General features: G+C 46.4%; 10 protein-coding genes and 1 non-coding gene across 11 annotated transcripts; 4 read left to right on the top strand and 7 right to left on the bottom strand.

Annotated features, from left to right (window-relative positions):
* Positions 1–238: 238 nt before the first annotated feature.
* On the bottom strand, positions 239–1538 carry TrAtP1_008866 (uncharacterized protein). Its single transcript, XM_014087073.2, has 2 exons — positions 1293–1538; positions 239–1230 (listed from the first exon to the last, which is right to left on the bottom strand). Exons 1-2 carry the CDS (start codon positions 1426–1428, stop codon positions 413–415), a joined length of 954 nt encoding a protein of 317 aa, XP_013942548.1. The 5' UTR covers positions 1429–1538; the 3' UTR covers positions 239–412.
* Positions 1539–1715: 177 nt separating this feature from the next.
* On the top strand, positions 1716–2219 carry TrAtP1_008865 (uncharacterized protein; the record flags this gene model as incomplete). The annotated part of the gene is made up of 1 exon (XM_014087072.2): positions 1716–2219. The coding sequence occupies one exon, from the start codon at positions 1716–1718 to the stop codon at positions 2217–2219; it is 504 nt and encodes a 167-aa protein (XP_013942547.2).
* An 884-nt stretch (positions 2220–3103) lies between these two features.
* On the top strand, positions 3104–6114 carry TrAtP1_008864 (uncharacterized protein; the record flags this gene model as incomplete). The annotated part of the gene is made up of 2 exons (XM_014087071.2): positions 3104–3525; positions 3591–6114. The coding sequence occupies 2 exons, from the start codon at positions 3104–3106 to the stop codon at positions 6112–6114; spliced, it is 2946 nt and encodes a 981-aa protein (XP_013942546.2).
* Positions 6115–6142: 28 nt separating this feature from the next.
* On the bottom strand, positions 6143–7631 carry TrAtP1_008863 (uncharacterized protein). Its single transcript, XM_014087070.2, has 4 exons — positions 7465–7631; positions 7341–7407; positions 6373–7274; positions 6143–6312 (listed from the first exon to the last, which is right to left on the bottom strand). The coding sequence occupies exons 1-4, from the start codon at positions 7527–7529 to the stop codon at positions 6300–6302; spliced, it is 1047 nt and encodes a 348-aa protein (XP_013942545.1). The 5' UTR covers positions 7530–7631; the 3' UTR covers positions 6143–6299.
* Positions 7632–11989: 4358 nt separating this feature from the next.
* On the top strand, positions 11990–12697 carry TrAtP1_008862 (uncharacterized protein; the record flags this gene model as incomplete). Its single annotated transcript, XM_014086407.2, has 1 exon — positions 11990–12697. One exon carries the CDS (start codon positions 11990–11992, stop codon positions 12695–12697), a length of 708 nt encoding a protein of 235 aa, XP_013941882.2.
* A 2043-nt stretch (positions 12698–14740) lies between these two features.
* TrAtP1_008861 (uncharacterized protein) lies at positions 14741–15942 on the bottom strand. Its single transcript, XM_014087069.2, has one exon. It carries the CDS (start codon positions 15930–15932, stop codon positions 14778–14780), a length of 1155 nt encoding a protein of 384 aa, XP_013942544.2. The 5' UTR covers positions 15933–15942; the 3' UTR covers positions 14741–14777.
* A 329-nt stretch (positions 15943–16271) lies between these two features.
* TrAtP1_008860 (uncharacterized protein) lies at positions 16272–17765 on the bottom strand (the record flags this gene model as incomplete). Its single annotated transcript, XM_014087068.2, has 2 exons — positions 16272–17659; positions 17726–17765. 2 exons carry the CDS (start codon positions 17763–17765, stop codon positions 16272–16274), a joined length of 1428 nt encoding a protein of 475 aa, XP_013942543.2.
* A 1142-nt stretch (positions 17766–18907) lies between these two features.
* Positions 18908–19616, bottom strand: TrAtP1_008859 (uncharacterized protein; the record flags this gene model as incomplete). Its single annotated transcript, XM_014087067.2, has 3 exons — positions 18908–19390; positions 19460–19522; positions 19587–19616. 3 exons carry the CDS (start codon positions 19614–19616, stop codon positions 18908–18910), a joined length of 576 nt encoding a protein of 191 aa, XP_013942542.2.
* Positions 19617–20918: 1302 nt separating this feature from the next.
* TrAtP1_008858 (uncharacterized protein) lies at positions 20919–22230 on the bottom strand. Its single transcript, XM_014087066.2, has one exon. The coding sequence runs from the start codon at positions 22086–22088 to the stop codon at positions 21000–21002; it is 1089 nt and encodes a 362-aa protein (XP_013942541.2). The 5' UTR covers positions 22089–22230; the 3' UTR covers positions 20919–20999.
* Positions 22231–23358: 1128 nt separating this feature from the next.
* Positions 23359–24173, bottom strand: TrAtP1_008857 (uncharacterized protein; the record flags this gene model as incomplete). The annotated part of the gene is made up of 6 exons (XM_014087065.2): positions 23359–23485; positions 23533–23641; positions 23706–23819; positions 23875–23931; positions 23997–24073; positions 24133–24173. The coding sequence occupies 6 exons, from the start codon at positions 24171–24173 to the stop codon at positions 23359–23361; spliced, it is 525 nt and encodes a 174-aa protein (XP_013942540.2).
* Positions 24174–26076: 1903 nt separating this feature from the next.
* TrAtP1_008856 lies at positions 26077–26160 on the top strand. The gene has a single exon. It is a non-coding gene; the product is annotated as a tRNA-Glu (tRNA).
* The last annotated feature ends 176 nt before the right edge of the window (positions 26161–26336 follow it).

The raw sequence follows: 26336 nt of genomic DNA, 5'->3' as shown, positions 1-26336 counted from the left end.
CTCAAGTCCATGTTCGCGCAGTCAATTTCGCTCTTACCATCTGAGGAGAGGGAAGAAAGAATGTTGAGCAGAAAGATGAAGATGCGTTCTAGGAAAGGTCAAATCGGCTATAGCGCGTCACTGCTTAGGTCCCGCTATCGGTCCAGGGAGCTTCGATAAGCTGCAAAGCAGCTTGTGACATTCCTTGAACCTCGCCAGCGGGTTAATATCCCAAGGTAGAAAGACAATGCCATCAATTATCCAAATCATATACATTTTTCTCATGCCTGATGCTGTAAATTACCAAGATATTCCTAATAGCCTATGCTACACGACGCCTTGAACCCCAATCCCGGACCCTGTCCCTAGTAGCTTAACGAAGCAAAAATAATCCAGCCAGTAATCCCATACTCCAACAAACAAATTGACAAATCTACCGGCGAGATCTTGTCGATCGTCGGCTTGAGCTTGAAGCAGACTTTTCCTCTTTACCAGAAGCCTTTGCCTTCTTAAGCCTGGCCGCAGCAGCTTGAAATGCTTCCTCCGAGGGCTCCTCTTCATCTTCCTCAGCAACGCGCTTCTTGCCCTTCTTCCCAGCAGAGCTCTTTGCCTTTGCACCGTACTTCTCAGCGAGGTGGTCGAGGAAGCCTTCAGACCGATCTTTCTGACGCTTCTGAATCAGAGCTGCCAGATCGTCCTCCGAGTTTCCCTTGCCCTTCTTGCCCTTTGTCTTGCCGCCAAAGATCTTATCGTGCACACCAAGCTCCTTGGCCATCTCTTCGGCTTCTTGCTCCTCTGCCTTGGCCGCCTTGGCACGAGCAGCACGTTTCCGCTTGTTCTCCTTCTTGTAGGCTGCGAAGCTTGGGACGTCGCCGGTCTCAATTGCCTCGTCGATAATCTTACGAAATCTCTCGTCATCCTCAACGACATCACTAAGCATTACTCGCTCATACACCTGGTCCATGTCGCCTTCGCACTCTTCGTACGCAATGAGCAGATCATCCTTCTCCTCGTCGGACTTCTTGTATTTCTCGGCAAACTTTCTGATGGCATCTTCGGAGATTGCATCCTTGAACTGCTCCCGGTAGTAGTCGCTCCAGTTGAAGCCCTCGGAGTCAACAATGGACTCGGAGGTTGACCCAGTGGTGTCGTATCGTTTCCGTCGCGCAGGATCCGAGAGGACGGCGTAAGCGAATGCGATGCTTTGAAAGGCCTCGTGCGCCTTCTCTTTCTGAGACTCGGGGACCTTGTCTGCATCGTTCAAGTCAGCGATCGTGAGTCATGGCCTCTCTGAGGCTATCTGTGCAACCCACCTGGATGGTTCTTGAGCGCTGCCTTGCGATATGCGCTCTTGACCTGGTCAGCGGTTGCAGTGCGCTCCAGCCCCAGGACCTCATAAGGGTCTATCGTCGGCGGCTCGCTGTCCGCGAAATCTTCGTGATCAGACATTGTCAAATAGCAATGGAACGCTGCAGATTCAAGTGTGGCGTGCAAAAGCTTGGAGGAGGGTAGGCTGATGCTCTTTATCTGTGTCACGCGTCGCAACGCGCCCAGGAACCCGTTAAGCTTAATGGAGTTGGGGCTTGGGACCCACTAACTTCCGGTCTTTGGGTGCCTGAGCTCGCTGGAAGAGCTATCCAGCGCTACCTATCAAACTGAAAGCTGACCTAGCGCAGCATTGCATACAGCATATTTCTTACATGCGCATCCTCCATCGTCTTTGTTGAAATACAGAAATGGATTCGTCGGCGAGCCAAGATCACAAGACGGCAATGCAGCACGCATTGGAACTGGCAAAGAAATCCCCGCCACAGCCGACCAACTTCCGCGTGGGAGCCATCCTAATGAGGCTTGAAGATGGTCACATTTCCGCCGAGGGCTACACCTTGGAGCTCTCGGGCAACACACATGCCGAGGAATGCTGCCTCTTGAAGCTTGCAGAAGAGCATTCGACCACCGAGGAAGACTTGTCTACAGCGATTCAGAGCCCGCACGTCCTTTACACCACGGTTGAGCCCTGCTTCAAGCGTCTAAGCGGCAAGCTGCCGTGTGTTGAGCGCATCCTTCGCCAGAAGTCGTGGATCAAGAAGGTTTACGTTGGAGTCCTGGAACCAGAGACTTTTGTTGGGAAGAATCCCGGTCGCCAGCTTCTGGAAGATGCCGGTGTCGAGGTCCACTACGTGCCTGGATTTGAAGAGGAAATCCTGGCGGTAGCAGCTGCTGGTCACACATCGTCATGAAGCTGTCAGGCGAAGAGCTCTGCTACACGAATGCGGATATCTCCTGATCATGGACACTAGTTGCCAGCTGACAATTCATCTTTAAATTGTTGAATCACCGGGCTTGGAACTACCACATTTATGGAGTTTTCCTCTAACAGAACAGAGAAAGAAGAGGCACAAGCCATCATAGAAAATAGAAGCAAGTGTATAGAGCAGAAATAGCGAATCTGCTTGGCTGGAGATGTGGGTGGGGACTATAACGCGGGGCTGCGCCGCTGAAGGGAGCTCCAAAGCATTGAACCAACCAGGGACATACCTAGGTACACATTACACACATATACCTACTTTGGCTATCAAAACCAATTGGAAAGCTAGTCGATATCAAACAGCATTTTATACCAAGGCATTGGCACACGAAACTCTCTTTCTTTTTATCCATCTCCAAGGCTTCGTGGCCCAACTCTTCACGAAGATCAGGAGGATTCAAAGCTTACTGCTCCACTGTCTTCATCGTCTCGGACAACGCCAAGAAACAAGCACCCGTAGGCGAACCGCCATCTGATTCGCGGATCAGCAGCTCAAGCGCTAGACACCCTCCTCAGATCCCTGCTCGATATAATATCCGGCCTCACATCGGGTTTCCAGCCGATCCCGTGGCGTCCGGCAAAAGAGGAGAAAGTCTTTCGTATTACCCAACGCCTTGATCCATGTCCGCGTGACGTCGTCAAGACAGAGAGGTTGGTTATGAGCTGATACTGTCTATACCATATTAAACACTTGTTTCATATATCGCTTCGCCTCTGTCTGATACAAATAGCTCTCATCCCTCTTGCGGTATTCCAGACTTAAAGTTTACCTCACCGCTCTTCATTTCTGTCATCAATCGGGACTTGATAGCCAACATGCTTGAACAAAAGATTGTATCCTTTGAGCCAGGAGACGGCTTCAGCATTGTCGGTGCTAATATCTTTGCCGACGAAGAAGACTTCCCAGGCGTGGTCATTGCGGCATCCAACCTGTCTCAAGACTTTACAAAGGTCATCGGGCATCAATCCAATCCCATTGTGAAAACTGGCCCTTCGCCTTCCCCGGGCAAATCCTGTATTGTTATTGGCTCTCTGGACAAATCCCCGACAATTCGGCTCCTGAGAGACCAAGGAAAGATTGATCCCAGTCGGATTGAGGGAAAATGGGAGTCGTGGATGACGACAATTGTGCGCAATCCTTTTGATGGCTACGACAATGCTTTGGTCATTGCTGGAAGTGATAAGAGAGGAGCTATTTTTGGCACCTATTCTCTCTCGGAACAAATTGGCGTATCACCGTGAGTATCTTTATGCGAGACTCGTTATGAGAGGATATTCTAGCTGATTAGGCATCAAACGATAGATGGCATTGGTGGGCTGATGTACCTCCAAAAAAGCAGCAGCAGATTGTTGCTTTGCCCGTAACCACTTTCAACGGAGAGCCCAGCGTCAAATTTCGGGGCATCTTCATCAACGACGAGTGTCCGGGGATGGACAGCTGGGTCCACGAAAAGTTTGGCCCCAATTTCGATTCAAATCTGTATCATTACATCTTTGAACTGCTCTTACGTCTCAAAGCCAACTTTATGTGGCCCGCAATGTGGAGAGGATATCCTTACCCTGGCCGGTCTTTCTTTGTGGATGATCCCAAGAATCAGGAGCTTGCAGATACATATGGTATCGTGATGGGCACTTCGCACCATGAGCCAATGCAGCGGGCCATGAACGAGTGGTCTACTACGCAACCCGAGGGTACCTGGAACTGGGACACAAACAAGGCAAAGGTTACTCAATACTTTAAAGAAGGTGCAGAGAGGGCGGTGCCTTATGAATCCTACTTCACCATGGGGATGAGAGGCGAAGGCGATGTACCAATGACGGGCGGCGACCCTGTCAAGATCCTTACCGACGTGCTGGCTGTCCAGAGAGACATTATCAAGAAGAACTATGGAAAGGAAGACGGAGTTTTGCAACTCATGGCTCTCTATAAAGAAGTCCAGGGATATTACGAAAAGGGGCTCGTTATCCCCGACGACGTGACACTGTTATTCGGAGACGATAACTTTGGAACCATTCGCCGCCTTCCAACGGAGGAAGAGAATAAGAGGTCTGGAGGATCGGGCTACTACTACCATTTCCAATACACAGGCTATCCGCGCTGCTACAGATGGATCAACAGCAACACTCTGGGTAAAGCTCTTCATCAGCTCCAGTTGGCTCACTATCGGGGCGCCAATCGTATATGGATCTTCAACGTTGGAGATCTAAAGCCTGTCGAGATTCCCATGAGCTTCGCATTTGACCTAGCCTGGGATGTCAATTCCATCACGGCCACTACACTGCCGCAGTACTTTGAACACCTTGCTACACGTGAATTTGGCGAAAAATACGCAAGCCAGATTGGAAAGTCCTGGTACGATTTTAATAAACTGGTGGCAATACGTAAGCAAGACCACATCGATGCCTCTACGTTTGTCATTCAGAAGTACCACGAATCTGATAACATCCTTGCGCGGTGGGGCAAACTCATGGAGGAAGTTGAAGCCATCTACTCACATATGGAGGAGGATCAAAAGTCGGCTTTTTTCCAGCTCGTGCTTCATCCCGTAAAGGCCACCTACATTTTCACTCAAGTGCGTGTGGCTCAGTATACAAATCAACTTTTCGCCAAGCAGCGCAGGAACACGACCAATGTCTTGTTAAAAAAGTGCATTAGCCTCATGGATGACGATCATGATTTGTTCGAGGAGTTCAATTCCATCTCGGATGGCAAATGGGATCTCATACTTCGTCAGCCGCACTACGGCTATGGCGATACCGGCGCGGAGCCCTCACGCAACATGATTGACGGGCTTTGTTACGTGCAAACTAAAGAGGACTCGAATCCGAGTGTTGGTCATATGGGAATAGCCGTGGAAGGCATTGAGGGCATCAACGCCGGTCATATCAATGAGGATTCGGATAGAACTCATCCATCCCGCGGAGGTCTCGAACCTGGAGTGACCCTTCCGTTCATCACTCCTTATGGAGAACAGACTCGCTACTTTGAGGTATTCCACCGTGGTACAAAGGAGTTTAGCTGGAAGGCCAAGCCACAGTATGACTGGATCAAACTGTCCACGTACGAAGGCCATCTCAACCCTCGAGATGATGATATCAGAGTCATTATTACCATTGACTGGGCGAAAGTGCCTGCTGATTTTGATGCCAAGGTCATGATTGAAATTACTGGCACTCGTGATGGCTACGAGCAGGTTCATATGACTGTCAGGAACAATCGTGTTCCGGCTGATTTTGAAGGTTTTGTCGAAGAGAGCGGCCACCTGGCCATTGATGCCGGGAATTATGTCACAGAGCCCTATATCCAGCTGCCTGCTCTCGGTCGGCCAATTGCCGGAGCCGTCACGCTCCCCTTCGATACCGATTTCAGCAAGCCGGATGAGATTCCATTTCTCAAGTATCCGATTTACGTCTTTTCCCAGCACGATAATACCAATCTCGAGCTTCAATTCAACATGACGCTTGAAACAGAAAAGACGAAGCGGATGCAGTATGATGTGCGCTTTGACGGTGGATCCATCAAAACATATCGCCTTACCGAGGATGAATCGAATGCCGAGGACACTCCTAAGAACTGGGCCGCCGCTGTCATGGACTGCGTCTGGAAAAAAGGGCACAACTTGGGCACTGTGAAGAAGGGTAGCCACACGATTGAGGTGCGGCTTAGGAGCCAGAATGTCTGTCTAGAGAAGCTGATTCTTGATCTTGGGGATTTGCGATATACGTATCTGGGGCCGCCGCAGAGTGACTTTGTTAAGGAGGGGAAGAGTAATGGTGTAGACGCTATTGGACATATGGATCGCTTGGAGATTGACTTGGGCTTTTAATAAGGATTTTTTTTTGGATATACAGACTAATTCAGGATCTAATGCGTATTTCTTTTCTTCTCAAAGAGGCTTCAACCTCAGTTTAACAGTTGGGTAGTAGTTCAACGAGTTGACAAACGGTATATAAAACGTTTAAGCCTAACAACAATAGTGTGTACGGCTACATGCCGCGATATACCGGTACTTTATTCGCCAATTCTATATGCTGATTATCAGTTTGCCGTGCATCACATATTATCACTTTCGGGATCAACCAACCTGGCGACGAGCTTCTTCGCGCTCACTTTCCGGTCAAATAGCGCCTGCACTCCCGCAACAATGCCATTCAAGCCATCTGGAAGCACCTCGACAGGGTGAGGCTTAATCTTCCCTTCTGCCAACAAATGGCTCAAGTATCTGTAAAACCAGAATGCAAATTCCTGGTCCACTTTTGCCTGCTCGTCGCTGACTCTACCCCACGTATCGCCATGGGAAGAACCAACCATTGTGTTGGAGAGTTTAACGCCCTCTGGGAATTTCCAGTTTTTGTCTTCGACAGGGTCGACCATGTTGATAGTGCCGCCTCCAAAAGCCGCAAGTACTTTTGAGATGGGCTCGTAACTACGTGGATCAGATATGGAATCAAAGGCAAGCTTTAGCTTGTCCGATCCCGCAGCAGCGATGATCTTTTGCGCAACGTCTCCCGTCCGGTAGTCGATGATGTGATCTGCCGCATGGAGTGACTTGACAAAGTCGATTCCACTTCCAGCAACTGTTATGATGGGCCCGAGATTACTCAGTTTAGCGAGCTGCAGCGCAAAAGCTCCCACGGCTGTCGCGCCGCCCCAGATCAAGATTGGGATCTTTCCGGCATCTGCTTCGGGAACGGCTGTTGGCAAAGGTACTTTTAGGCCCTGGTACAACGCGATGGCGGCTGTCATGAAGGCCAGGGGAAGCGAAGCACCTGATTCGAAGGAGATGTTTGGTGGCAAATGGAATGTTGTGGTGGCTTTGACAATGGTGTATTCGGCGTAGGTGCCGTGAGGAGAGAGCATGTGGTGAAAGCCGGCGACGCGATCGCCCGGCTTGAACTCGTAGACCTCTGAGCCCACGGCTTCGACAATCCCAGCTACATCGTCTCCTGCGTTGAAAGCTTCTGACTCGGTACGGTGTCGTGTGGACTAAGGATGGAGAGTTTGTCAATTAATACGAGACCTGTGTATATAAGCCATTCTAATTCCATGTACCTTCCAATCTTTGGGGTTCAGCCCGGCATAGATGACTTTGACGAGCACTTCTTTTGGTCCTGGTTTTCTTCCAGCAAGTTAGTAACAATCTTGAAACTCCGTATCATTTTGAAATGCAGCGTACGGAATTGGTGTTTCTTGAATAACCCCGCCATATTTGGGCTTGGCGTAGATGAATAGTTCTCTCATTTTGAGTTGTTTTTACTAATGGCAGCTGGCACAAGGTCAAAGTTGAAGTTGAAGTAAAGAAGAGGAAAACGAAAGCACAAAACAAGACATCTATAAACTATTTTAATTGCATTTATAGCCGTTTAATTACCAGCTTCAAATCAAATCAAGGCATGGGGGTATTAAGGCATCATCTACAGCACGTATTGTCAGTTCTGGGAACCACGACTCCACCTCGGAAATACGTGAATGTAATCTACCGCGCGGGTAAAATGGATGTGTCCAGCCATTGCTCCCTCTGCTACATCCACTGGCGCGACTCATTTCTCTTTCCAACAAAATAACAGAGGTAGTTCAAATAAGATTGACAAAGGATGGCGCATTTAATAGTGATCGTATGAACGAATATCTATGCGAAATGTTGACGTAAAATTTGTCAGCGTGGTAGCTAATTCCGAGTTCTATACCCACACAGCCCACAAGATAGTTGTAGCATTGCATACTACTCATGATGCATTTAGGCTAGGATGAAATCAATGGCATGACACTATTCTACTCCATCCAAAAGCACTTCATTATGTAAATGCTACTTTTCATATAATAGTATTCTGCCTTGCAACAATTAGAGTTGTAGCCGTCCAAGTTGACGGAGCGTCTTTATAACAGCGCTGGATATTAAAACAGCTATCTAAGCGAGGTTCAAATACAGAAAGACATAGCAGTATTCCGTATTGTAACCATCGAGATTGTAAATAACGAGTGTTAAGTGGCAAGCTTTTATGTTTCTCGGAATGATTCGTGCGAGAGCCTTGCATCAGGCCTTCGTTTGTGGGCCTCAAAAGTTGTCATAGATGAAAAGAGTATGTGGTATCAGATATATTGTAATGACTAGGTATTCAAAAGCTGTACATCCAAAGTACTATTGTTACCAAAGAAATATCCGAGAGTAACAGGCTTTTGAACATGAGTGTTGTAAAATTGCCACGACTGAGCTACTTAAGAAGAACTGTATCCAACTGAAAAAGAGTGCTGCTTATCCAATTGCCATCTTGAGGTTTACCGGCGACATTCCCTTCTGCATCTATCGCAGAGATCCGGTGACATGAGCTTGATAGTATCCCAGGCAAGGTTTATACACTGCGGCGTGACAAAACAGTTCATGACAAGATGCGGAGGCCCATTTAGAAACCACCAATCGCAGTAGTCCCATGCTGTTCGGGAAGTATAATCGACATTCATGACGTGGCCGTTTCCGCAGCAGATGGGCCCGTTGTCAATGCATGTAGGCTTGGTGCAGGGACAGATGTCATAAATTCGAGTTCTTTTACACATTTTGCTGGAATTCTCTTTTGCATGGGGCAAATGCTGGCGGCTTTTTTCTCTCTTTCTCTCTCACTTTTGTTGTAGGTAGTACGTCTATCGATACAGCGCCTAATGGAATAAATGGATATTGACTCAGTTAAATATTCAACAAGATGCTTCAAATCACGATTATTAGCTTAGGAGATGGCTGACTCACTCATAATCCAAGATGAGCAGCTACTGAGTGATTAGCTGCTCTTCAAGAGCGTATCACGCAAGATAGTGTGGTGAATATGAGCTCAGTATTGAGTTGCAGTGATGGAAGTTTTTATAAGTAGAAAATTAGCAAATCAATATCGTATGTGAAAAACTCTGCACCAGTAATGCTAGTAGTGGACTGTGATTTAACAATCATCCATCGTACGGCTCTCGCGTAAACGCGCACTTGAGGATAGCTAAAGGCTGCCATGGCTTGAATAGCCTTCTGTACAATCAATGTTGGGGGACACCTGCCCTGACATCCCCAGGGAAGGAGAAGCGGAGACGGCCACCCTTATATATAGCAGCTTTAGATCCCATATCATAGACGAAGACAAGCTTTTTGATCCCCATCGTCGTACCCCACGTGTTCCCGTAGCCTACGACGTAAGATCTCGGCTCTCATCCTGTTCGGCCCCATGCTTGACGCACGACATAGTAGCAATTGCTGAGACCATCATGATCGACGATAACTAGCCCCCCCGAGCACGGACATACGACGTTAGACTGTCCTCGTGGTGGCAGACGATCGTGCGCCTCCAGAGACCCGAAGGGAGCTATGCCAAAGAAGGGCACGGCAGCCACCCGACCCAGACAAACCAACGGACTATTTCTGCCTCAAACCATCACTACTGTATCACTGGCTCAAGCCCCGAATTCCAGCGAAGTGGAAGCCCTGATACCACCAACACAACGGTGGTCTATCTCCAGCCCGGCTCGAATACACGTCTCAAAACAAAGCCCTCCGAGCTCCATTTCTAACTTCTCTCTTGTAGCATGGCGTGAATCAGTCTTATCGTCATGCTACGGCGAGCCAAATATCAGGCCAGCTAGGGTACTCATTCAAGAGTAATATTGCGACCAGCGGAATACCACTTTGCCTTTGATATATGGCATCTGTTATAGCCATGACTGCAGGTAGCCAACGCACCTTGTGACTTTCTCACAGTCTTGGTAATTTCGTCATCACTTACCATCAATAGCTTTGTAGTTGCCATGTGATCAATATTTGTACCCATGCTTTCTATTGTTTGTCCTGATGAACGCAATAATCAACTGGTACCATCAACCAGGCAATGCTGATATTGTTTGTTCTTTGGGGGATCTTTTTCAGTCGGACAAGGCGCTCGAGCGGCCGTATTAGCCATGCCGCATAATCTTACTTGGTTGACCAAGCTGCCGCTGATGGCTTCCAAGCCTCTTTATTAAAGAGCCGTGAAAAGCAAATCAGAGTGATTAAAACATTATATTATTCACGTGCGTTGTAATGGAATAACGACCGGCCAATGGTGTGTTCCCCTCTTAGTGTATTGAAGATGTTCGCCATCTCTTTATACAAGCGGCCTAGCCTTTTTGACTAACTCGGTAGGTGGACTAAGATTTTCCATGACTCGACTTGTCAAGCTACGAATGCGGTTTTATGCGGAGAAATTATAGCACCTATGTCCGCTGATGGAAGCATTACAAAGCTCATAATTCCACAGTCGCTCGTGCTTGCTCTAGAATTAGCTCAGTGCAGCGAAGTAGTTTAATTGGTCGGATATCTAAGTAAGCTACCTGAGGACTGCTCTCCAAGGGGACTTTGTAGCAAGACTATCACATGGATCTTGAATGGAATTTTTCCGTGACTATCGTAAGAGAAAGCTATCATGTTTGATGGAGAACTATAATATTATCAAAATAGCTATAGTTTGTGTTCGCATAGTTACAAACATACTTTGATGATATTGGGGGCAGCAAGACGACTCTATAAAAAGCGATGAGCCATTACAAGGGTTTAGGAGCTATGATGTTACTCGCATGAGATGTACCGGATATCCGCAAGGTTCTGTAATCGAAATGCTAATCTAGCAACTTTCCGCAGGCCGTATTTAGTGTCCGCGGTGTCTGAATGTGTTACATCCTGGTCCATTCATACCTCATTGTATTACATACTTTGACGATTATACCCCGAAATAGGAGTGGCCTAGTAGGTCTAAGCTGGTCAAACTAGGGCTACAAGCTTGCGGTTCCATTTTCTCTCTTGGTGGGGCGAATAAAATGCGTGGCATTCTTTCTGTAAGTTTGATAAACAAAGAAATCTAACCGAGACTGGCAACTGGATTCTACAGCTGATCTTATCTTGTATAGTCATGAACATGAGCTTCGGATCTTAACTAACTAGCCCGTATTACGTAGCAGAGCAAACTCCCGTCAACCAGATTCTAGAATAGATCATATCGCAATCTTTCCTGGCGGGTGATTGTTGCTAAGTTTATTACTTATTCTGGAAACGCCTTATTGAAGTACATGGCGAAATGGTACGTATCTAAGCGGTTGTAATATCTACCTATCCATTAGTTAGGATTCAATAGCTGCATTCACCTTATTTAAGATTGTATATCTCATATTTTTCAAGAGTTCATGCTAATAATATAAGTCGATTCTCCATTCATCATTGCTGAGCACATTTACCTCACTATACTTGGGGAATAGTCTGATATATACCTTACTTTTTGGTACAAATGGACGAGTCTCGTCTATTTAAGCTCTTGAAGATTGGCAATATCGAAGTCAAACACCGGATTGGCATGGCAGCAGTCAGTCGCTGTCGAGCTGATGACGAGCATGTTCCAACAGAGCTGATGAAACAGTATTATTGTCAAAGAGCCTCGGTACTAGGCACCCTGCTAATTGCTGAGGGTAGCCTGATATCAAAAGAACGTGGCGAGCTGCTCAGCGTGCCAGGTTTGTATAGTCCACAACAGACGGCGGCTTGGAAATCAATAGTAGACGAAGTTCACACCAAAGCGAGTTTTATCTTTGCTCAGCTATACACAATAGGCCGTGCAGGTTACAGAGAAGTAAACGACGGAAAGGATTTCGAATTCAGAGGCCCGAGCGCTAGTCCATGGAGAGCTGATACTCGCACACCAAAAGCCATGACAACAGCAGAAATCAAGGATAATGTACGACTTTTTGTACAGGCTGCAAAGAATGCGGTGAAAGCAGGCTTCGATGGCGTCGAAATCCATGGTGCAAACGGCTATCTCATCGATACCTTTATTCAAGACGTCAGCAATCAGCGTGACGACGAATATGGCGGCAGTATTGAGAATCGATCTCGTTTCGCATACGAAGTTATAAAAGCTGTTGCTCATGCAATTGGCATTAATCGGGTTGGACTTTGCCTAAGTCCGTGGAGCACATTTCAAGGCATGAGAATGAAGGATGATGATACGATTTCGCAATACACAGACCTGATTAAGAAGGGGGACAAATTAGGTATTGCTTATATACATCTAATTGAGTCGCGCATCGCTGGCTGGGATGATGTTCCGGAGAATAGGCGGCTTGATTTCGCATACAGCATTTTCAAGGGACCAATCCTTGTTTCTGGTGGCTATACGACTGAGTTGGCACGGAAGCTTGTCGACGAACAGCACCCGGAGAGAGATATTGCGGTCATGTTTGGGAGATATTTTACATCGAATCCAGATCTTGTGTTTAAAGTGCAGCAGAATGTGGAGTTTACTCCATTTAACGAGGAGGACTTTATTTATTCCAAGTCGTCCAAAGGATACACTGATTATGCTTTCAGTGATGAATATTTAGGAAGTCTCAATGTTTTGACGCAGCTACTGAGCTGAGGAAAGAATTGTTTTTAAACTTGTATAAGGAGGATAGTATCATTTAGCGTTTCATTTTCATTTTCATTTTCATTCTTGATACACATCGCGATTGTCTATAGACTACATAAGCTTCATATGAGGAGTACGCTCCGTCAATAAAGCACAAAAGAAGTGAATTCAAATCGCATGCGAGCTTTCCCATCTCGTGAGGCGAATGCTCCGCTCGCCTCCAACAATTTCTACATACATACACAAACTGCGAAGTTGCTTCGTAATATACCAAAGCGAGAAGCATGCAGCCATCTGTTTCTTTAGCACAGCCTTGAAGTCGTTCGCATGTGCCACAGGCGAGAAGACGGCAGGTATGGGCGTATTTCCTAAATAGGCAATTCTATAACAACCTTGTATTCCACAAAAGGAAAAGTCTCAGTTTCTAACCACAGCGTGGGGCGCCGCCTCATCCGAGAAGCGCGTATTCGGGCTTTCAACAAGCCAATTCTCCAGTCACGTTGCCTGGGCCAAGATAAAACTTTGCGAGCTGAGAGCTATCAATAATTTGTCTGCTCAGGCATTATTCGTCATGGCAAGCACCTCCTTGCCATCCTCCAGAACCCCCCGTATACCGACCAAAGATCAGCTCTCCAACGAAGATTCCCGCAAGAACAGCCAAAAAAAGTCCAACGTTAAAGGTCATGACTGCTAGCATTCTTTGCACTTATATATTAGTTACAACGTTGAACCTATGCAGAGTTGATATTGGCTTACAGAAGATATCCAATTAAAGCTCTTGCAAACTCCATAAATGCCCTAATACCGTCTTTTTTAGGACTCCAGGGCCCACTTGGCTGCCAATGCCCATATATCTTGCCGATTGGCATGTTCTTATCGGACTGTTCTTGAGAAATGGGCCAGCCATCATCACCCTCTTCATTCATCAACGGGTCCGATTCGGCATTATTCTGCCTTAGCATGTATGTGGGTATCGGGCTTGCTTTGGCCTTGAAGAGCGCGCGATGGTTCCGGCCGGTGGGTGGAGCAGATAGTGTATTCCTACTCTGGACTTGCCCGGACCAGGCGCGCTCGATTTGAGTTCTTAGTGCTGCTAGGAAACGGTTCAAAAGAGTCAGAAGAAAGAGAAAAGCCATAGTTGCAACATATGCTGCTACTGTAGTTGTGGTCCATTCTGTAAAGAACAGCGTAACACGGATGTTGGTGCAGAAGACCGATCCATGCTCATCCCGCCCTCTCCAGTCTCGTTGGAGGGTGCAGTTGACGCAGATGAGGCCACCGTATGGTGTTGCATCGACTCCATCTCCATCTCTCAAAGATGCTTGATGTTGAAAGAGTTGGACAATGTGCGAGGCCACTGTTGTGATTAAAAGAAGGTGTGGGTGACTACTATTGGCAAAAGAGTATCTATATTGATAGAACAACCATGCCTATTATATTTGATTGGGCGGTTACATGAGACTCTTATCAGAAAGGCAGCAAGCATCGGCTCAAATGATAGCTGCAACAGAACTATTGCTAGTCACAAACTATTATACCTAAATATCCATGTGTGGGTATATGTTTTTACTTGAAGCCTATTTATTTACAAAACAATGTTAAATTAACTAGTTATTATATCAATTTGTAAAACAAAACTACTATACAGAATATATATTTATAATATATTGACTTATTATTTTTATATTGATTGTAAGCCATATGTATCGATTGATGAGTTAGGATACCTTGTTATATCATGAATATATATAACAATGTAAACTGAGAAATGAAATTTTCTCTCCATAAAATTATAAATTATGAATATTTTTAAAAATCTAACCAAACCAAGTTTACTTCCTTGTAAGCCTTACAGTACAACTATTGGATTACCGCATTTACTGAACCAGTAAAAACTAACTCAATTTAACTCACCCCCCAAGCTAAAGCTGTACTAGAGCTAAGAAACTAGCTCGCCGAATCCTTTCATCTTACATCTTGTTCCAAGATACTGAGCAAATTAGTATCGTACACACATATGCCCGCCACCAGATACATCAGAAAGGGAATGATTTCACGGTGAATTTGGTAATTCATTCTTAATCTATATCTAAGAGAACATTCTATTAAGCCAGTTCTGTTTCGCTGTAACTGCAGCATGGATAAGTGGCACGCTAGGGTTATCAATCCCATCGAATAAGTGGAAGGCCCCTGGCCAAACATGTAATTCACATGTTGATCCACAACGCCACATATTCATGGCATATGAAACAGCTGGGTCCCGGAATACCTCGCACTCAGCAGCATCGATGTACGTTGACGGAAGGTTTGACAGGTCCGTTGCTCTAGACGGCGACTGATATTGGGTTGTCTTGTTTGTCCCTCTGTCTTGCCCCATGACATGCGCCCATGCCATCCGATTAGAAACACCACACCAAGGACTACCGTACTCAAATTGCTGGTCAGAAATGGTGTCGCAGCGATCATCCAACATGGGGGACAGTAACATCTGGCCTTTGACAGGAATGATGGGAACTTGTCTGTCCCGGGCCATCAGACACATTGCTGCAGCTAGAGCCCCTCCACCCGATGACCCCAAAATAACAATTTGCGCTGGGTCAATTCCAATAGAAGCGGCGTTCTCAGATGTCCAGACAAGCCCGGCATAGCAATCTTCTGCTGGCCCCGGAGCGCGAGTCTCTGGCGCAAGGCGGTACTCAACGGACAGGAAAACACACTCGATGCCTTTCATAATGTCCAACAGCTCTGCCACGCCGGAAAAGCGGTCACCAGCAACCATGCCGCCTCCGTGGATATGGTATAAAGCTGGTAGCGCGGCTGAAGTTGGCTCCTTTGGCATGAATACTGATAGAACCAAGCTATTATTGCCCCGAGGCCCCGGAACGAGAAACTCTTTATACTTGAGATGTGGCGCACTGTTAATGATGGAATCTGATTGATTGACAGCTGTGTCTCCTTCTTCGCTAGCTGAATAACTGCGCATCAAACCAATGTTCAGTTCCTCCGGTAGAAGGCATGAGTCAAGAATGGGCGCGAGTGCGGGATCAATGGCTGGTCGCGGTATTTTAATCCTGGGATCAAGTCGTGCCGCTTGAGAGTAAGGAAACGGGTAAGTCGACATGGTTTGAGCCATTTGCGCATATGTTGGACGGCGAAAAGAGCTGTGAATCTTGCAAGGGATGACCTTTGTGAAGTGTCCCCTCCAGCAGTTGGAAACGTCAGGGAAGCAGACGAGTAGGTACATGGAGTTGACAGATGCCGCTGTTTTATATTGCTGTTGCACATGTATACCTGTGCTTCGTATGCTTTTAGTGGGCTTCAGCGGGTATGGCCACTATAATCTAGCTATTGAACTACAGTACGTTTACATACGGCAAGTAAACGGGTAAGCAGGTAGGTGGCTACCCATATGAGGCCACGGACAAAGAGCACAACATCTTTGCTACAGCAATACATGTAATCTGCATACAATTTAGAGAATCTGCATTTTTAAAACGTTAAGCTCTTGGCAAGAGTTTCCTTGCTAGCCCTGCTTCACTTCGTCTTGAAAGCCGACATCTCAGTGTGCTAACCACTTGTCTGCTCAAATTTCTCTCAGGCATTCTCCAACAAGCCGGTTGATCTTTTCAACCAGATCGTCGCTCACGACGCCCTCTTGCCAGCTGTATCCAATTGTCATTGAACCATCTCCGCCGGTAGCAACACTGACGGTGACTGCGGCACCAGTGACCAGAGAGCTTCGACTGAGAACTACTTTCCCAACTTGCCAGATGGAAGCTTCATTTGTCTCTGGAGTAGCGCGGGTGGGAAAAATTCCGACGTTTGTGACTTCGAATGCTGCGTCCCGAGGTTCTCCAATCATTGGCTTGAAGATGGTAGAGACATCAGGAATAGTCTCAAGAGTAGAAACGGCTGTGTACGGTTCTCCAGAAGGCGAGACATTGCTCAGGTAGTCGTTCACTATACCTGAGACTTTCCTAGCGGCGATCCATACATCGTTGGCCGAATGGGGGTTGTTGGGAATCCGTTCTGGCCGTTTGAATAACACTCTGGTAGCATCGAAATATGTTCCAAGTGCATCATCACCGACTTCTCGGGGCAATTGAAGCCATGGGCGAAGGTTAATGGGAATGATACAGGTGAGAGCCCCAACATCAAGGGGAAGAATATCGAATAGCACCGTGGCAAGAGTAGATGAGACTACGGATGTTACAGACAGTCCATTCTGCTTGCATTTGAGGAAGAATGAGTTGGAGACAATTGGTGGGAGATGGAGAGAAGTCCAACGAGACTTGCAGGGATGTTGAATACAGTTACCTGTCCACTGATTAAAAGACCCAGTGGCATTGGCAGGAGGCGCTGGATTGATTGGAAGAGGATGCAGTTGCCCGAGGGCGGGAAGAATCTTTGCATCTTCCTTCGGCACCACTGTCTCTTCTCTTCTCAAGCAAGGCGCAGGTGTGGAAGAGAAAACCTCGAGTGCATCATGGAAAGTTTTGTGAAACACCAATCCAGACACGCCATCTCCAATGGCATGATGGTAGATGAAGGACACCGTAAAGTCCATCTTTTGCTCAGCGCTTTGTAGCACAATGATGCGCCAAAATGGCTCCGTGCCATAGCCGGTTTTGAAATCGGTATTATGCTGGTCTTCAAGAATCGCATCAAGCTCGCGGTCTTCAGCTTCCCCAAGATCATTCCAAGGTTTGGAGCGCGTGAGGAACTTGATGCTTCGACTTAGATCTACTGAAAGAAGTGAAGCGAAATGCGCATCGGGAGTGTCTTCGTTGATAGGTATGGCACTGAGTATGCGATACTTTTGGACGACATTTCCCACAGCCAAGTGGATGAGATCACAAAGGTCGAAAGCGATGGGTGGGAAGAGTCGAGACAGTCTGTAGTGAACCGACAGGCCGACATTGTTGAAGAAGCCCAGATGGTGACAAGTCGCTGACACTTGCTCGAGCTTGCCTGCAGTATATCGTTAGAGAAATATCGTATCCAGTAAAAGAATGCTTTCGGTTCGCTTTATGTTACCTAATGGCCGCAGCTTTTCAAGCTGTTGGATACTTGCCATTGTGCTCTTACTACCTATGAAGGAAAGTAAATCCTCTATTGAACGACTCAACAGCTTAAATTTGCAGTAGAATAAAGTAGTGTGGGATGTGTGTTCTCAGAGTTATAACAGAAGAGTAACTTTTTAAAGTATATATAATATTTTCTTAGCCGTCTAGTCACTTAGTTATTTCCCAAGTTACAACCAACGTAATAAAAAAAAGAACCCATCTATATATCTATAATATTAAATTAAATATGAAAAATAGTATATATATTACATGTAGTCTTGACAGTTGTGGCGCCTGCACACATACTCGTCGCAACATGGTACGGTTTATCCCCAATAGGCCACCAACACCCAACGGCGGAGATCTCGACAAGAGTAGACGCAGCCCATTCGCCAGTAGCGCGATTGCTAATGCCAAGTGGGTTGGTACCTACTACATGCAGTAGGTATGTAGTTTGAGCAAGTTTGCGCATGTAAGCAATGCTCGACGGTTGCGCTTTGATGCAAGAACTCCGCGGCTCATGATCAACCTCCTGGAGCCGAACCATCATCAGTCCGTCCAAAGACACACATGTTTGATCTTTTCTTGTGCAGAATGGTATCAACATCGTCTATGTCGTTTATCATGTGACTCGTTTTTCGGCGGCTTGGTCTGACGGAGTGCTCAGGTCCCATATCCAACCGCACTATCGCTGTGAGGTGGACAGGATTGCTCGCTCTTCTATTGGTCCTCATTAGTTGGCCCCTTCAAAACGTTGCTGGTCTGGGCTCTTCATAATTCCTCCACTCGTGCTGGCATTGCGGTTCAACTTGTACAGGGTCATGGCCGCTGCCAAGCAAAGGCATGGTAGTAGTCTGCTGCCGCCGGACGTGACCGAAACCAAATCGACGCCCCGACCCTAGAGAACTAACGAGGCTGTCACATCCGGCGCGCTTGACACAGTGATTGCGGGAGTAATCTATCTGCTGTGAGTTGACTTTGAAATGTCTCTGTAAGGTTGGCGTCTCAAACCAGGCTACCGACCTTGTCTTAGTATGCTCGCAGCCATGACGATGAATGTTGGATATTTCCTGTCTATACTTGGTGGTATTTTCTTGGGTAGCATGCTCTGCAGTCATTTGTCAGGCAGCATTGGGAGCCATTGAGTCACCGTTCAAGTGCCTTTGACAACTGACGTTTGTTGAGGCGGCTGTATAATGAGATTTCTTGAGGGCGAATCCACAGCTAGTCCCATAGAACCAGTAATGAGCACATTCGCGCTTTGCAGCCTTGATGCTATCTCGCCCAGCGACAATGCGACAACCTCTTGCAGCGTATACGTCGTGTACGTCATGTTCTGCACGATGCCTGGATAAGCCGCCGGCACATCGACGTAGGAGCGCGCGTCATCAGTAGATGCGTAGCAGGAACCGGTCGGGAGAGACTTGGCGGTGATTGACTTCAGCGTTGCAAGCGATGAGGGATGGAACGTAATACTTGCCCAGACACTCCGAGCAGGCTCCGTTTCGCGTCTGTCAAGGCCACCGCGAGATGGACCGGTCCCAGGGGTGGCCAGATGAAGAGCAAGCTCGGGGCCACACTCATAGTTATCAAGTACGGGAATGACGGTTTGGCGGTCACGATTACCGAAAAGCAGCTATTTTGTGAAAGATTCGCCGCCATGGCAGGCTTTCGAGAGGAGATGCATAATCTGTCCATGCCTAACCATGTCCATGGTTTGATGCTGGCCGAGGAACGTGAGCACCAAGCCGCCGACAATGAGATTTGCCTGTACAAGAAAGACAGGGAAAGCCGGCTGTCAGTCGCTGAAGACCAGTTATCAGTGTCCTCACGATGGTGGATTGCGCAACACCGTTGGGCATTGCAAAGCAGAGACATATTCGCGTGTGAATGTTGAGTCTGGCTGCTGTCCAAAAGTATCCAACCAAAAATCCATGTCTTTGTGTGAGCGAGTCTACATGCAGTAGGTAGTCTTGGTAATTGTACGCAGCGGTTCCAGAGAAGCAAGACTCCGAGCAAACGCGACCAAGCGATAATCCACATGGAAGCACATGTAACTGGCGCTCCTACTTATGAAGGATGATAGAGCAAGGCATTAGACGATTCTATCAGCTGTTCGACAATGTCTCGGTTCAATGCCATGAAAAAATGCAATATAATTGGTTGAGATATGGCAATGGAGGTGCTAGTGCTGCAGATGTTGCAGATGTTACACGAGCAATTTTGGAAGAGCCAGTGCAAAAGCGTCAGTGCCGAGGGAGCGGAGAAATCACCAGGGCGGCGAAATATGTGAAACCATCGTCGAGAACGGACACGACTATCGCAAGAGCAGCCTGAACAAGCGATGTCGTCGGCGAAGATCCCGGCAAGTGACTAAAAATGGGGATATAGTAACCACAGATGGGATCGACGCCTGCAGAACAAGGGAGTCCTTACCTGACTTGCCTGAGTAGAAAGACTTCACCCTCGCGACCTGTATTCTGGAGCATACACCATGAAATCGTGGAAATATTTCGCACATTTACATGGAGGGCTGAGTCGCAAATTGCAACAACCAGGGGTTTATCAGAAAACCTGCGCAGCTAGGTACATGTAGTCAGGAATGCTCAAAGGCTATGTAGACTGTCTACAATAAAAGCAGTGTGGGATGACGACGACGGCGACGATGATGATGATGATGAAACATGACACTTTACAGATGTAGAGTCGCTCAAGGTTCTGTTTTGCTTCCACTCAAGGTGCCTTTTTCACGGATTATACCTTTTTGTATCTGACCTCTACAACTTACACTGGATCGACAACTGGCTCACACACACACACAAACCTCGAGGCGATGTTGAATGAAGCTCTGCGCCTGTGCCCACCGTCACCTGCAAGTCAACAGCGTGTAGTCCCTCCAGGGGGGCGCCACTATTCCCGGTTACATGTTCCTGCAGGAATCACAGTAGCCGTACCTCCATGGATATCAACAAACTCGCACGTCCACTTCATTGAACCGGATGCTTTCATACCAGAACGATGGCTAGGAAAGGACCCCAAGTTCCAAGATGACCCTCTGAATTCTTCGCTACCATTCAGAACAGGACCTCGGGTCTGCATTGGGAAGAGCCTAGCAAATCTGGAAATGAGGAAGTATAATTTACACTATGATTTATACCATAAAATCAGTGACAATGAAAATAAATTCTTTTCGCTATCAATCCATGTATCATCCATCTCTACTCATTGAATCCATTGTAACGCTTTTATTTCCTGGAAAAAGCCTCCTGCTCCAACTGCTGGCTTCTAATCACCCAATCCGCATGATGGCTCTGGTACTTTTTAGCGCCCTCAGGGTCATCGCTCTTGATGCCCAGTACCTTGGGGATATGAAATCCCTTGGCAATTCCAGGTCTTGCGCTCAGTCTAGCCTCCCACTCCTTGAGATGCGGGAAAGCGTTCATGTCGACATCGGTATATTCACCGAAAATCACCCAGGAAAGATTGGCAATGTCCGCGATGGAAAGATGGTCTCCGACCAGATACCCAGACTTTGACTTGGACAACTGAGTATCAAGGACGCTGTAAAGTCTCCTTGTCTCGGTCACATAGCGCTTAACCCCGTACTCGATCTTGACGGGAGCGTATTTGAGAAAGTGAGAGGCCTGGCCTTGCATGGGACCAATGCCTCCGTGCTGGAAGAAGAGCCAATTGTTGCATTCATAGTATTCTCTGCTGCCCTTGGGAAATGATAGCTTGTGCTCAGGATCATAACGCTCAGTCAGATACTGCAAGATGCTTCCACCCTCAAAAACTCTGATGGGTTCGCCATCGTCGAATGTGTCTACAATGGCGGGAATTCGCCCATTGGGGTTGATTTCGAGATACCAGGGCTCCTTTTGGCGAAGAGTGCTAATGTCAACGTGCTCGACCTCGTACTTGAGTCCCAGCTCTTCTAGTGCTGTGGTGATCTTGATGCCATTAGGAGTGGAATCAGTGTACAGCATGATGTGAGGTTGAGGAGACGCCATGATGGAAGATGTTTTGTTTTGAATTGAAGTTTTCGTACGTAGAAATGAACGCCTTTTAACCGGGTCCTTGTATTGAGAGTGAGTGAAGATGTTGTGGGTGATGCCGGTGTTAATGTTGTGCTGAGGGACAAGCCTATAAATACCACTCAGAGAGCCATGGCTAATGTTGGAGCCCAGCCTGCCCATAAACGCCCGCTTAAAAATATGCGCCGCTGGGAAACTCATTGTTGGCTGCAATCTAGGGACTTGGGCGTTCCAGAAACAACATTGAAGGTAATTTCTAATTGGGCGATAAATAATTTGACAAGCTCGGCGAAGCTCCATTGTTATACATGCGATGATCTCATAATGCAAACGGGCACAGCTAGTGCTCGTTCAGGCAATTTCTGTCGCAACCCTTCCTACCTGAGACAAAGGCCATCAGCGCGGTTACAAATCCATCTATTCAACAAGGCATTTATAAGGCCACCAACAGCCGAGAAGCTGAATAATAGCGCAGCTAGTGTATGGCAAGTCAACCTTATTTTGTTCTATCTTTATGGGTGCCGCAGCTTATTAAGCCCGTAACTGCATAGTACCTGTAAAGGAAATATGTTGAAAGCCATAGAGACAAGACCCCGCTGCCTAATTGTAAGGTAGGTAGTTGTCAATAGATTCTTGAGACTGTGCAAGGCTGTAGATTTAAGCCCAAGAGTGGAGGGAGTAACTCCACGTAGATAGTGGCATAGATCTCTATCACCTAAAGTTCTCGTTCACAGACATGTATATGCATCGCGATTCCAGGTGAGAAACCTCCTACTTACGCTCAGACACTAAATTTGCTAGGACGTGAGTAACCCACCACTCTTAGGTATCTTGATCATATAACGCCAATTGCATGTCCGGATCCCGCCTTTGTTCGGGACCAGTGTCGTATCATCGGCTGAGAGTGTCCAACATTTTAAATTATTTGCCATCTTACAATCTACGCATGACAATGTGTGCGTAAGTATTGGTAATACTCTTCTTCATTTTGTATTTCAATTCTAGATGCCACAACGTATTCCGCTATATGAGTTATGATGACTTGTACAAGGCTGGCGAGCTCATGCATGCTTGCGTGAGGAGTTAAATCCGTAACAGTCATAAAGAAAGGAGCGAGTTAGAACCGTCTTTTAATTATATGCTTGAGTATGCTACGAAGTTGTAATACAAAATATGACCTTGGAGCTGAATGAAAGGACCCGAGTAGGTCTAGGTGGGAGAATAGACTTCTAATGTTGTTTTTATAGAATCAGTTCCGGAAACCATCGACTGACTATTTACAAGAGTCCTTTGGACGCTGAAGTAGGAGCAAGCTGACGTCTTCTTTCCTTTCATCTCTTTATCATCGCTGTATCATGTCTTACATCGCCTGCTGTCTTGAGATTTTCGTTTACGTGGCTCTACATCGCGCCTTACATCCTGTATGTTCTATATTTATGGCTCATCTATTACGATCGCATATATGACAATTCGACGAACTTGCGGTTCAAAAGAGAATCTCTGCCAGTGCATCAAGGAAAATAATGTACCCAAAGACTAATGTTACTATCTAAACTCTCAAATAACACTCTTAAACACCTCGAATGAGTCCAGTCTTTACATCATAAAGATAACCTTTTGTGCACTCCCTCAACTCGCGGCGGATGACCTTTGTCTCTTTTAGTAGCTTCACATCATCGTGAACGCTTTGTTCCAAGCTAATTCGATTAGTATGAAATGCTATCAAAGGAGAAGGATAACTCACTCTGCAATGACTGGAAGCACTAAACTGCTTGCATCCTCAACGGAAACCCCCTCTTCCTTCAAGACGTGGTTGTGGATTTTTTCCTCTGTCAAATAAGTAGCCCCGCAGTCTATTTCACGGAAGAGCAAAGCTGATTAGCCAATGTTTGGCGCAATATCTGTCTTGCGGCACACCTGTATGATGAATGATCATGAGATCTTGGAAACCACCAATGAAGCAATCCAGGGAGGTGATTTGAGCGACAAGTGGAGCCACTCTGCCTCCTCCGACTCGAAAAATAATGGCTTCTATTCGAATATGAGCAATCAAATGCTTAAAAAAAAAGCCGAAGTTGAATCATACCTCCAGGCATAAGGCATAAAAATTCTTCGGGGTTGCATCTTGGGTCGAGACAGGTTACTATAGTAAAATAAGTAAGTAATGCCCTCGTCTATGTTAAAGAAGCATTTCTCTTTATTACGCACTTATGAGTATGGAAGGCCTTATGAGACCGATACTCTCAGAAAAGAACTTGTGCGGTCTATGATACGCAGCAAAGTCCCTATAGCAAGATTGCGGTAAGTAGGTATTCGCAAACACGGAGATGAGAAGAGCTCATACTTGTTGCGTTCAAGGATGCCGTCCACTAGAGAAGTTGCCATTTGGAGTTTCATGGAAAATAGGAAGTGATATTATTGATTTGTTTGAGTCACTGACAATGCTGTAGATTGCACTGTCCCAATGTTCGGTCAAGCCCTCGTATAAATAGCAAATAGCTATTTCATGCCGCGGCAAAGGGTGAAACCGATTATCTCATCACCTAATGCATACAGGTATAAATTTGCTTATCATCGGTCTTCGCAGTTCAACATGATTCCAAACGATTTTTAAAGTCTCAGTGCTGTGGTGGCGCCGGCAATCAACGCGACGAAGCTTCGAGGAAGTCTGGAGCTTCTAGTATAAGTCAACTATCAGCCCTAGCCACATGCGGAAACCGGTGCCCTGGCAACACCAACACTTCAGTATAGATATTGTCTTTTTGGTATTGAGAATTTTCTTCCAGTACGATTCTCTACCTGTGATTGCGCTTAGAGCTACTATATTTGGTTACTCGGAGTGGAACTGTTTTGGACCTGAGGCTGCGATATGCAGCATTCCTTAATGAGCTCTAAATGGCAAGACAGTAGCTCAATAAGACGAGAAAATAATAGGGTCATCCAGCGAGCGAATTTCGGGATGGCTTTAAGAAATAGTACATGTAAATCCTAAACTTCGTTGTTTGAATGTAAGACCTACTCTCATTCTACCTGCGAGAGCATTATGGCCAAAGCTAGAAATCGGTATTTCATGAGTGTGCCTCGCTTCTGTAAAGTCAGCAGCTCCTAAATCACTGGCCGAACATGTGGTCCGTCAGCCATCCTATTCTTGAACACTAATCACTAGACGAGTTGTCTATCTCTTGCATCACTATTGCTTTCTAGGTTTATGGTTCCCTGGTAGTCTACAAACTGAATACCCGAGCATCTAATCGGATAGCCTACCAGATGTGCGCGATGATTGACCAAGACCTGCCAGTTTGCGCACGGAGATAAGCCTATCTAGATGACGGGTAAGCAGCTTAATTAGCAGAACTAAGAATCTATTTATGAGAGATTTTTTTTCTTTTTCTTTCTATGCGCCGCGATCATGAAAGAGATAAGATCATCTACTCTACATATTGCATACCCCAATACCACAAGCTTTTGGATTGGATTTTCAATTGGAGTCTCGTCTTAGTAACGCACTTCTAGGCGACGAGAAACGAGGCCGTCAAAAGCGACCGGAGTTTCTTTTGATAGAAAGAACCACTTTGCTCCGATTTCGTGCGAAGATCACCGAGCGTTGTTCAAAAAACAGATGGGGGTTGTTTGCCAATAGTCATTGAGTGATCGATCTTGGGAATTTTGGGATGTAAAATAGGGCGGTCGAGATACATGAGGTTGCCATTATCGCCATTATCTTTGCTCACATTTGACTTTATACAATCCAAAGAATATATGAACCATTGGAAGAAGCACCTGTATTCTATTGAACAGCCATTGGTCTATAAACTAAGAACATACATGTAGTTATTAGCCACAAGGAGATCTTCAACAAAAGGAAATGCACAAATTCACAGCTACCGAGTTTGAGGGCAATAAGGTTCGGGCAGTCTAGCTGATCCCCTCAACAATAAATAAATCCAATTCACGCCGATGACCCAACTTGAAAGATGGCACTGTGGCGTTAATTAAATGTCTGCGAGGGTCAGTCCAGATGGGCTTTGTTCATTAATTAAAACGCGTCATTACCACAGGACATTGGCGCTGTACAAGACATGCAACCCCTCAAATCCAGCTCAAAGTGCCATTGGTATGAGTAGGTACCAATCCCAGCTAACAATAAAGGCAAACTAGTAGATATGCTGTAAGACGAAGTCGATGCGTCATGATACCTGCTATTTTCTGGCTCTATGACATCAAGATCTTCGTAAAGAACTTGCCATATAAGGAGAATTTAGTCGATTGCTAAGCATCAAATAAGAAATCCGACGTGGTGTAGTGGCTAGCATACCGCGCTTTCATAAGTGAAAGTCCCGCGGCGATCCGGGTTCGACTCCCGGCGCCGGAATTTAATTTATTTTTTTCTCACTATTACTAACTGATGCCCTCATTTTATTTTTGCTGGTTTCCTAGTAATATGGGATATGAAGAATAGGCCAGGAACGAGGAAGTCGATGGATTTTAGTCGAGGTGGTAGCCAGGTGGTGACTTTGTTGGCGAAAACTTCGGGTTGAGAATTGCAAA

Source organism: Trichoderma atroviride, chromosome 4 (assembly GCF_020647795.1).
Source record: "Trichoderma atroviride chromosome 4, complete sequence".
In the NCBI taxonomy this organism is placed as follows: Eukaryota; Fungi; Ascomycota; class Sordariomycetes; order Hypocreales; family Hypocreaceae; genus Trichoderma; species Trichoderma atroviride.
The sequence above is the reverse complement of the archived record's forward strand: the minus strand, read 5'-3'. Positions and strand labels throughout refer to the sequence as shown.

Coding starts and splice junctions, on each gene's coding strand:
- TrAtP1_008866 (XM_014087073.2), bottom strand. CDS start 1,428: ATGTCTGATCACGAAGATTTCGCGGACAGCGAGCCGCCGACGATAGAC. Junction 1,231..1,292: donor AGCGCTCAAGAACCATCCAG/GTGGGTTGCACA, acceptor TGAACGATGCAG/ACAAGGTCCCCGAGTCTCAG.
- TrAtP1_008863 (XM_014087070.2), bottom strand. CDS start 7,529: ATGAGAGAACTATTCATCTACGCCAAGCCCAAATATGGCGGGGTTATT. Junction 7,408..7,464: donor ATTCAAGAAACACCAATTCC/GTACGCTGCATT, acceptor ACTTGCTGGAAG/AAAACCAGGACCAAAAGAAG. Junction 7,275..7,340: donor TGAACCCCAAAGATTGGAAG/GTACATGGAATT, acceptor CTCCATCCTTAG/TCCACACGACACCGTACCGA.
- TrAtP1_008861 (XM_014087069.2), bottom strand. CDS start 15,932: ATGTACCTACTCGTCTGCTTCCCTGACGTTTCCAACTGCTGGAGGGGA.
- TrAtP1_008858 (XM_014087066.2), bottom strand. CDS start 22,088: ATGGAGCTTCGCCGAGCTTGTCAAATTATTTATCGCCCAATTAGAAAT.